Consider the following 11,354-nt stretch of genomic DNA (forward strand, 5'->3'; position numbering starts at 1 on the left):
TTTTTTGGTGAGCAGATGAAAAAGGTACGAACCACGAGGTGTGGGATCGACGAATAAATGTTTTAAGGAAATGCCGAGTGTCTTTTACTGACGATACCACACATACTGGTTTACCCAAAACAGTCCATTGGAGGATCCTTAGACCATGTTGGTCCTTTCGAGCCCGATTTAGGCTATTTAAGCTAATCGAGTGATAGTGAGCCACAGATTGAATAGGAACAGTGCCATGAACGAGTCCGACACGCCCATGGTGAGCGGTCGGGGAGAGGCTGCTGGACGCGTATCCACTGGGACCGTTCCCAAGACCGGAGTGGTGGATGTGCGGCGAAAAATGGCCACGAAAAAGCGGGCCATTACAAGGTGTATCAACGACCTCTGTGATTACATCAGAGGCACGAGCCGGCGGTCAAGAACGCTCCTCAGGATGAAGGTTGTGGAAGCCGACGCCTTGGTCATGGAGCTGGGCAAGATTGTTGCCATTCACACTGCGACTGTGTTGGATGAGGAGGAGTGCCTGAGGGTCGAGGAATACTTACATGAACAAAGCAGTCGGGTTATGGAGGTCAAGGCGGAAGTGGCCGACCACCTAGAGGGCCGCGAGGATGAAGCTTCTACGGTATTCGGGTCAGATCAGGCTGAACTGGTTGAATTTTGGAACGTGGAGAATCAGTCACGCTTAGACATCCCTCTTAAAGCTATGGCGGCTACGGACCCAAACACTGAGCATGTCCCAGGTGCTAGAACAAACCGCCAGATTGACCACGGGGTCTATCCTGACGTTGAAGCTCCCCGGCCGAGGTATATGGAATCCTAGGACAAAGAGATGACTCGTCTGGGGGAAAGAAGACGTGATTTTGTACATGAGTCCCCCCAAGACGGTCTTCAAGACGCTCTCGGTAATCATCCACGTCCATCATGGATGGCATCGGCTACCCATGGAACAACAGGGTATACTTCCGGTGCCAGATCTAACATCTAAGTGAAAATGCCAAAGTTTAAAGGAGACTTAACGCAATTTGAGGAATGGTCCAATGCATTTCAAGCTTTAGTGCACGAAACCAACAAATCGTCTGTGGAGAAGATGGGACTCCTAAAGGCCTCACTCGAAGACGAAGCCCGCCTCCTCATCGCCGGGTATGGAAACACAACTGATCACTACCTTGAAGCACTCCGTGTACTGGGAGAGGTGTACGGTGACCCAGTCCTCTTGGTCGAGGCCCACCAACGTGAAATCGAGAGCCTCTCCAAGGTCAAGCCCAAAGATTTGAATAGTCTATCAAGGCTTTCCTTTTCTCTTCAGGGCCATATCCTAACCATCACCCAGCTCATTGGGGAGGGCAATTCCCTTTGGGGACATTTAGTTCGAGTAAATGAGAGAAAGTTGGACCAGGATACATATTTTGCGTGGGACACCTTCTCTGAACGACTCCCAGATCGGGAAAAACTTGGCTCCTAAAAAGGGTGAAGAAGCTACGCCGATTCTCACAAATTACGGTCTGTGGAACAACTACTCGAGACCATCTAGCAAATACTCCAAGAAGCAACTCTAACACGGCATCCACTTCCACATGCCCTCAATGTCGGGGCGACCATCGTGTAATACATTGCCCCATCTTTGGGACTATTTCTCTTGTAGAGAGGATGGAATTAGTTGTGTCCAAGAATCTGTGCTTCAGTTGTCTGAGGCAAGGACACTCATTGGGAAGATGTAGATCAAAGCAGAGATGCGGGAAGGATGGTTGTATTCGGCATCACCACCCACTCGTTCACAAGGTAAATGATTCAGGACCCACAACACTTGAACCTGGAGGAAGTGCTTCCACCCACACCTCCAAAACAGGGGTCAGCATCATCCTGGGGATGATACCTGTGACCTGTGTCGGACCAAATGGCCAAATGGTGATAAATGCTCTGATTGACGAGGGTTCAGATACCACGTTCATCTCAACTGATGCCCTAAAACGGATTGGGTTGACAAAGGGGAAGGAGAGAAGCTTGGTGGTTCATGGAGCATCTGGGGTGACAGAATTCATCTCAAGAACCGTCTCCTTGAAGGTGTCAGGAACAAATGGAACCAAGTTTAGGATTGTTGCCAGGTCTCACCCCAATGTTTGCCAGGGCCTTAGCGGAATCTCATTGGCAAAAATCCATGGTCGCTGGAGTCATCTGGAGGAGCTGAACCTCTCTACCAACGAGGATCAGGTGCAAATGCTCATTGGGCTAGACAATGGGCACCTGATTGAACCTCTGGAGTTTCGACGGGGGTCAATGGGAGATCCGTACGCGTTTCGGACACCCCTGGGATGGGTTGGCCGTGGGCAAGTTGGGAGGGGGGCCCAATCAAACTATGGATCGGTTCATTTTTCCAAGACCATCAATCATGAAGAAAGCTTCATTGGGCTGGACCGGCTTCTTGATCAATTCTTTGAGACAGAATCATATGGAGCCGAGAAGGATGATGGCCAAGTATGTCTCTCTGTACAAGACGAGTGTGCACTTAAAGTGATCAAGAATGGAATAACAAAGCGGAAGGACGGTCCATGCTATGAGGCCTCCTTGCCTTGGGCCCCCGAGAGGGATCGACCCAAAAATAATCGACCGGTTGCTGAAAAACGTTTGGAGAGCCTTGAAAGAAGATTCACTCGTGACGGGCGTTTCCATCAGGCCTATGTCAGGGCTATCGAGACGACGCTCAGGAATGGCTATGCCAGGCTTATCGAAGATCCCGAGGAGTTGGCCCATCCTAACCAAGCCTTCCTGCCGCACCACGGTGTATGGAAGAAGGATGGAGACAAAGTAAGGGTAGTTTTTGACTCAGCTGCCAGGTTCCATGGACGGAGCATCAATGATTGCCTCCTTACGGGACCCTCACTTCAATGTGACTTGCTTGATGTTCTTCTTCGATTCCGTGAACAAAAGGTGGCTGTCACGGCTGATATCGAAGCCATGTTTTCCAGAATTCATCTGGTAGAAGGGGATGCAAGGTATCACAGGTTCCTTTGGAGACAACCCATGGACCGAGTTCCAAAGGTCTATCAAATGACAAGGGTTGTGTTTGGGGACGCTCCATCACCCTGCATAGCGATCTGCACACTCTGGAAAACTGCTGAGGACGGACAGTGTTCAGACGATATCCGAGAACGAATCAAAAACCAGTTCTACTTGGATGACTATCTCGATAGTTTTGAATATGAGTCACATGCCATCAAGGTGGCATCAAAAGTGAAGGAAGTGCTCTCGCATGGTAACTTTAATTTGTGTGGCTGGACTTCCAATAGTAAAGCACTCGTGGAAGCCTTGGACACGAGGCCCAAGTAGGACGTTCCACTTCAATTTGATGATGCCAAGGTTCTTGGGGTGGTGTGGAACACAGTCCGGGATTGTGTGACCTTCAGGTTGAATCAAGGCTGTGAGACTATGTTTACGAGAAGAGGTCTGCTCAGCAAGTTAGCGGGACTGTTTGACCCCCAGGGACTAATAGCCCCAGTGATCGTCTCAGGGTAAATAAAGATGAATGACTTGGTGATTCAGAATCGTGAATGGGATGACCCTGTTGGGAATGAGGCTCATGCTTGGTGGGCTGGGTGGATTGATGGTCTTCAACAATTACCGACCTTTGAATTCCCACGATGTCTATTGCCCTTTGGTCTTGAAGACACCAGGGTGGAACTACATGTCTTTTGCGATGCATCTGAAGATGCCTTTGCTGCTGTTGCATATCTGAGAAGCTGCGATGTTTACGGGAACGTTAGTGTGAGATTGGCTTGTTCCAAAACCAAGGTGTCATCAAAGAGGCCCAAGACCATCCCCAAGCTTGAACTGCATGGAGCAGTGCTTGCTGCACGATTGGCTAATAACCTAAGGCGGGTATTCAGATTCAGAATTGAAGCAACCTTTTTTTGGACCGACAGTCTGGTGGTTCGTGCCTGGATTACGAATGTTGCCCAACAATTCAAGCCCTTTGTAGCCGTTCGTGTGGGAGAGATCCAGACCTTGACACGTTCCAGGGAATGGCGCCACGTACCTGGGACGATGAACCCTGCTGATATGGCCACCAGAGCTAGTCAAATAGTCCTGTTGAATGGACTCTGGATTTCAGGCCCGTCATTTCTCATGCTGGAGAGAGACCATTGGCCTGGCGACATTCAGGTTGAACCCACCGTGGAAGAAGTCAGAGCTAAGTTTTTAAATGCTCACTCGGTCCGAGAACTGACGGTGGGAGCCAAGGAAAAGGATCTTGAGAGAGCCCTAGAAACCTGGATACGAGAGGAACCTGGTGGCACCTTGGAAGGGATGATTGTGGCGGCTCAGAGCGAAATGTTTCCGGAGGAAGTTCAGTCCCTTCATGGGGGGAGTTTGGTTCCTAAATCCTCGCGACTCCTTGAGTTGTCTCCATTTCTGGATTCCAATGGGGTTCTCCGCTCAAGGGGGAAACTGAGTCATGCCCAGTTGGGGTATGATCAAAGGTATCCTGTCATCCTTTGCCCCAAACACCCATTAACCAAGTTGATCATTCGAGATAGCCATCATCGACATCATCACCCGGGTGTAAACCATGGACTGGGAATTTTGCGTCAGGAATACTGGATCCTTCGTGGTCGTGAAGCCGTCAAACGAGCTCGTCGTGAGTGTGAACATTGTCAAAAGATGACGGCCCGTTCTGCTACACAGGAAATGGCAGACCTTCCCAAGGAACGCCTTGCCTCAGGTCGGCCACCGTTCTATTTTACATCGGTAGACCTCTTTGGCCCGATAGAGGCACTAGTGTTACGAAATAAGATCGAGAAGAGATGGGGGTCGATTTTCGCGTGCATGACAACGAGAGCCGTTCACATTGAAGTAGCGCCCTCTCTTTCTTCACAAGACTTCCTAAATATAATGAGGAACTTTATCAACTTGCGTGGAAAGCCTCATCAAATATATAGTGACAACGGGACGAACTTTGTTGGAGCACACAACCTCTTAGTGGAGTTGGCTCGAAAAGGGGGACAGGGAGTGCTGTCTTTGGAGGTCAACAATATCCATTGGAAATTCCAACCTCCGGGAGCACCGCATTGGGGAGGTGTTCATTAGGCGCTCGTAAAATCGGCCAAGACAGCAATGGTTAATGTACTGGAGAGTGAACAATCAGTGAGAAGACATCTAAGGGATCATGAGCTCCGAACTGTGCTTTGTGAGGTAACGGGAATGTTAAATTCTCGCCCCCTCACATATGAAAGTACCAATCCCGGAGATGGTAGAGCTCTCACGCCGAATCATTTTCTGTTGCTCCGTGCAAATGCAACTGTTCCGCCGGGAAATTATGCCAAGATGGATACTCGGGATCATTTCCGATATGTACAGGGAGTGGTGGACAAAATCTGGGACAAGTGGACGACTCAGTATTTGCCTAATCTTCTTGCACGGAAAAAGTGGGCGACCTTGAAGGATAACTTACAGACGGGTGATGTGGTGCTTCTAGTGGGCAATTCTGAGCCTCGATCTCGTTGGAAAATTGGAGTGATCGAGTCTACTCATCCAGGGTCGGACGGTCTTGTCAGGGTCGTGTCAGTAAAAACGGAAGGGGGGACTGTCACACGACCTATCACCAAAGTCTGCCCTCTTAACCGGCGAGAAGAACCGGATTCCGCGATCCCCTGACCCCTGGACGAGCGAGTAGGACGAGTAGTACGAGCTCCATCCTCCCCCCCGCTGGACGAGCGGGGGGGAGGATGGAGCAACGAATCTACGAGTGTGGGATGGACGGGAAAAACTGGCAAGACTGACTCGCTCGACGGGAGAACGGTTTTTTTGGTGAGCAGATGAAAAAGGTACGAACCACGAGGTGTGGGATCGACGAATAAATGTTTTAAGGAAATGCCGAGTGTCTTTTACTGACGATACCACACATACTGGTTTACCCAAAACAGTCCATTGGAGGATCCTTAGACCACCTGGTTTTCCATCGTAGTGTGAAGCGTCCGAAGTCGTAGAGTGCCGTACATTCAGAAGGAGTACAGAGAAATGGGTGCGCTTACTGCACGTGTTCCAAGCTTGTCGCAACATGAGTCTGTCTTTTGGATCCGAGTATGGTTCTCTCATGACTAGAGATGGGAGAAAAATGCAATCACACATTTTGCATCTTAAATGCAAAAAATAGTCAAATTGCATATTTTCGCTCTTTTCCAACTTATTTTGCGGGACTTCCTTACCGCTATTGGTAAAACATACTCATTTTACCTAACTTTTATTAACATATATTATTTAATCGACCAATTAGAGTTGGCTGATCTGGCTTAACCTTGAATATAAGGTTCATCGGGAATTTTAGTCAAAACTTGTCCCATTCTGACTTAAAAGGGCTAGGAATATTTGAGGGCAGCAAATTGAACGATGAAGGAGCCCGAGAAAGAAGAGAGTTGGACTTCATTGTTTTAACAATAGTCAATAGTTTTTAGTGCGAGAATGCCTCATTGGATCCGTAATTTTTATATTACTACAATATATACAATATAGCGTGATGTGTTGAGCCTTGTCCCATTCTGGGTTCAAGTAGCGCCATTCGATGCGATTATCCACTAGGGGAGACCTGGGATCGAACCCATGAACCTGAGCTTAGCTGGGTGGCGCGTTAACCAACTGCGCTACATCCAACTCTCTAGCCTGAAATCTCGAGGGCTTGAAGGTGCTCTCAAAACGCATGTTAAGCTTCTACGGTAACTACAATTGACCCTTAATCCTGGTTTGGGGCAAAGCTCATGAATGCTTTTGAAAACGTACAGTATCCAATACTTTTCGTACATTCTCTAAGCAAACACCTTCTTTAGCAATTTTCTTTGCATATTTTGAATTTTTTATGGACAAAGCACATTAAATCAACTAGGAAGATGCCAGCCCCTATTCTTGGGAGGTCATGGGTGTACCTTTCAATGCAGAAGAGGAACTGAGATACCAAAGAAAGTCACATTATAAAAGAAAATTTGTTTTTCCAGGTTTCAAAACCTGAGTTGCAAAATTGAAGATTCAAAAGCAACCAAATGGTTAACAAACAGCTTTTTCAGCTAAAAGTCTTTTCCATCCATGCATCCATTCCATGAAAAAATGTGGCGCATTAAAAATATTTTTAACTTCGGGTAAAATTTTTTTTTGCGGAACCCTTACCGCTACTGGGATTGGAATCCCAGCACTTCAGGACGAGAAATATATTCATATTTCATAACTATTTCTACATTAAGTCTGACTTAAATCCTGCTACTGGATCAACGCCTACAAAGCCGTTAAACTGACAGACCTAATTATCGTACTTAATTGAGTTGTGCTGCTTGAGATAGGACATGCAGGCTGCAAGGCCTGAGGCAGAAAGCTCTAAAAATCCTTGCTAGATATTTCAGCACTGCCTCCTGTATTTACAGCTGAGGGGCTGAGTGGGTGCTTAATCAACTCTTTCTTCCCGATCAAGTACCCAAAAGGGAAGCAACACAATGCTCAAATATCTCCTAGCAAGTTTATAAAACCTTCCTCTCCAATCCTGGTGGACTCCATGGTTAGGATGAACCAGATTCAATCAGATCAGTTGAATTAGCAACTGTAAACTTGAAATGTAGGCTTGAGGATCAAGCGCTCAATATTTTTTAGATGAAATGTAAGCCGAGGTATCCACATATGTTTTGATTTAAAGATATGGCATTTATAATTCAGGCCATGAAAACTAGCCCCATTTGCCTGAGATTACTCAAACTGACCATGACAATTGTTTTACCGCTGGGGGTAGGAAATTAATGGAACAACAGAAACCCCTAAAAACCAATCGCTATTGCGGCTTACTTTTTGAAGAGACCTATTATTTATGCTTAACAACAACTGTTACAAAGATATATCCAAAATAAAACTGGAAAAAATCTGCAAAATTAAATGCATATTTTTGCCATTTCAGTGCATATTTACAGAACTTTTGCTTTGCTTATTATATGTGCATATTTTGAGGAAAAATCTTGCATATTTCCCCCATAGCTATTTATGACGATGCATTAGCTCGTATGCAATATGCTTCCCCCCTATATTCTCAAGGAACATTTACGAGTAGGTCTTGATCCTTGGTGGGGTTCTTGTCCGATTTTAACAAGTTCTTCACCAATATTCCTCGTCAACTCTGATATCAAGTGCTAGCCAGAAAAGCCAACTCTAATTCTTGGGCGAATATGATATTACATGAATTGAAAAGTTAGAAAAGATATATAACTCTTCCACCTCGCACTGAGGAAAAGATTACATCTTTTAAATACCGTAAATTTCGTTAGTATTTATCAAATACAATTTTGTTTTCTTGATGTAAGGAAAATTGGCCTGGTTCAACCCGATTATTTAACTTGGCGGAATTAGGAAAGCCGTGTCGCTTCCTCTCTTAGGAGTCCATGTGTAGTTATACCCAGGGATGAGAATTATCAAAAGCCATTTCCAACTACCTGGCGGAAAATGGAGGTAGAAAGAGGCAAGAAATCCTTCGAAGGTGACTTTTTCTATGGCTAGTTACACCACTTTCAAATCATCCACTTCAGCAGTGTCATGGTTCCTCCAAAATGTATTTTAAAGTATTTGATATAGTTTTTAATTGCACATAAAAACGTTAGTGAAGAGCATCGCTAAAGATAATTACAATTTGGCTTCACAAGGTTCGTGTATAAACTATAAACTATTGTAACATGTAGAATTCCATTGCAGGCCAACAGAGACCATTTCGGATGACTTTCCTATCAGATGAAGACGAAATATCCGAGGAGCAGGAACCAGGAGTGAACCCCATCAATTCAGCTGAACTTAACGAGCTGAACAGAGTTCCTGGTGGAATTGTGGGATTCAACCTCCGATGGGAATTGCAAATGTGTCCATGAGATTGTGTGTAAAAATAATGGATTAAGTATCTCGAATTTATTTTTGACATTGCAAAGATAAAAGTTCCTATAGAAATGCATGAATATTGTAATGATATTCACAGACTTTCTCTTGCTATGATGTTAAAATTATTTACCTTTGTGGTATTCAACCGGGGCTCTCTCTTCTAAAACATGTTATGACAGAAGCACTCACAATTCAAAAATATGATGAAAGCAGACTTGTTCCTTCCCAACGTGGGAGCTAAATTGCCAAACAAGCAATTCCAACGAAACTCAGATATACTTAACACCCGAGTCAAAAGTCGTCTAGAGTATGGGATTGAATATTTTGGAGCAACTCTATAGTCAAGAGTTTTTTGAATACTCATTTTTGGCCCCCTGATGCCGCCAGATGCGGCGCCCAAATCAGAACAAAGAACCTTGCCGACAAATCGATCCCACTAGCAAGGTTAAACCATGCCAAGTGGCCACAACAAGAATGACACCTGTTGCGCTTTCGCAAGCATCAATCAAACTAACCAGTGAGCTTGCCAAAGCTGGCGTCATCGTCCCATGTAACATCCCAACAGAGTGGTGCTCTCCCGCACATTTTGTGACAAAACCAGGTGGTAAGAAAGTTCGCTTGGTAACCGATTATAGACAATTGAATCGGGCAATTCGCAGGCCAATACATCCATTCTATTCTGCTGGTGACCTCATGAAGAGGGTAGATTCGTCCAGTAAGTGGTTCTGCAAGCTGGATTGTGTTCATGGATACTTCTAGGTGCCACTTGACGTGGACAGCATGCTTCTGACTGCGTTCCTGTTGCCGAGCGGTAAGTGGATGTACACAGTCGCACCAATGGGGCTGAACTCCTCCTCAGATGAGTTCTGCATCCGGACAGATCGGGCACTCTCAGGTCTTCCCTGGTTACTGAAAATCATTGACGATCTTCTCGTTCAAGCACCGGATTTTGACACCCTTCTGAAGCGTGTTGTCATTGTCCTCAAACGTTGTCTTGAACACGGCATCAAACTTTCGATTGACAAGCTCCAAATTTCACAAGATTTGAAATTTGCAGGCTTCCAGGTGGGAAAAGATGGGGTCGGCCCAGATCACGCAAAGCTGTCCTCCATTAAGACATTCCCTTCCCCAACCTCGATCTCAGAACTCCGCTCATTTCTCGGTTTGGCCAATCAACTGGGGAGTTTCATGCCGGACCTCGCCCACGCAACGGTTGAGATGAGAAAACTCCTGAAAAAGGATATCGCATTTGTCTGGTTGTCTACCCATGAGCAGGAATTCAAAAAGGTAAAAGATTTACTCACATCACCCGCCCTCGTCAAACCTTTCAATCCATCTCTGCCGACTGAGCTCTTGACAGATGCCTCTCGACTTCATGGACTCGGCTATGCTCTCCTCCAAAGGGAGGTAGATGGGAGGCCTAGGCTTATCCACTGCGGATCATGTGCTTTATCTGACGCACAAAAGAATTATGCCACCATCGAGCTGGAGGTAGCAGCAATTCTCTGGGCCGCATCCAAGTGTGATTACTATCTTCGGGGTCTCGCCAACTTCACCGTGATTACAGACCATCGCCTACTGTTGGGTGTGTTTGTCAGTGGGCTTTCAACGATGGCCAATAACCGTCTGCAAAGAATGAGGGAAAAATTAATTATCTATTCTTTTGATTTGCGTTGGACAGCTGGTAAAGACCACCTAATTGCGGATGCGCTCAGTAGGGCACCACATTTCCCCCCGGACATAGATGGGGAGGTTCATGTCCGCCGCATCTGTAGCTCGAATCCCGCCCTGGCTGTCATATATGGAGCCGTTGATGATGAATATCTTCGTCTGAGGGATGCGATATCATCCGGTGGTAAACTGGAAGGCACACTTTCATCGTACGCTTCTTTTCACGGGGCATTACGAGTGGAGGCCAGTCTTGTGTTATTGGGTGATCGATTGGTGGTCCCGCGCACGGCACGCCCAGCCATTCTCAATCTCTTACATGCTTCTCACTCTGGAATAACCAAAACATATGAACAAGCCCAACAACTCTATGCTTGGCCAGGACTCTTCAACGAGGTCAAGAATGAAATATCTGCTTGCACAAGATGCATTGCCGCACTCCCATCTCAGACAACTGAGCCTTTGATAACACGTAAGCGCGCCGAATTCCCAATGGAGTATGTTTCGGTCGATCTTTTCGAACTTGACGGCCGTATCTATCTATTGATGGTGGATGAATACAGTGGATACCCCTTCGTAGCTTGTCTCTACTCCACAAATACGGGAACCATCACATCTGTCTTACTTGGCTGGTTTCTTGAGGTCGGTTTCGCGATGAAGGTGACATCGGACAATGGGCCCCAATTCCGTGGGCCATTTACCTCATTCTGTGAGCGCTTCCAAATGGAACACATCNATGGATTTCTGGCGTCCAATGTCCAGAGAAATTCCGGTCCCTTGATCCAAAAAGTCAAGGCTAGCGTTTTGGGACC

General features: G+C 46.3%; 1 protein-coding gene across 1 annotated transcript; it reads left to right on the forward strand.

Annotated features, from left to right (window-relative positions):
- Positions 1-2,489: 2,489 nt before the first annotated feature.
- Positions 2,490-8,964, forward strand: LOC131876953 (uncharacterized). The gene is made up of 2 exons (XM_059222499.1): positions 2,490-5,810; positions 8,698-8,964. The coding sequence occupies exon 1, from the start codon at positions 3,511-3,513 to the stop codon at positions 5,071-5,073; it is 1,563 nt and encodes a 520-aa protein (XP_059078482.1). The 5' UTR covers positions 2,490-3,510; the 3' UTR covers positions 5,074-5,810; positions 8,698-8,964.
- Positions 8,965-11,354: the final 2,390 nt, after the last annotated feature.

The sequence above is a fragment of the Tigriopus californicus genome, chromosome 2 (assembly GCF_007210705.1).
Source record: "Tigriopus californicus strain San Diego chromosome 2, Tcal_SD_v2.1, whole genome shotgun sequence".
NCBI classification, from domain to species: domain Eukaryota; kingdom Metazoa; phylum Arthropoda; class Copepoda; order Harpacticoida; family Harpacticidae; genus Tigriopus; species Tigriopus californicus.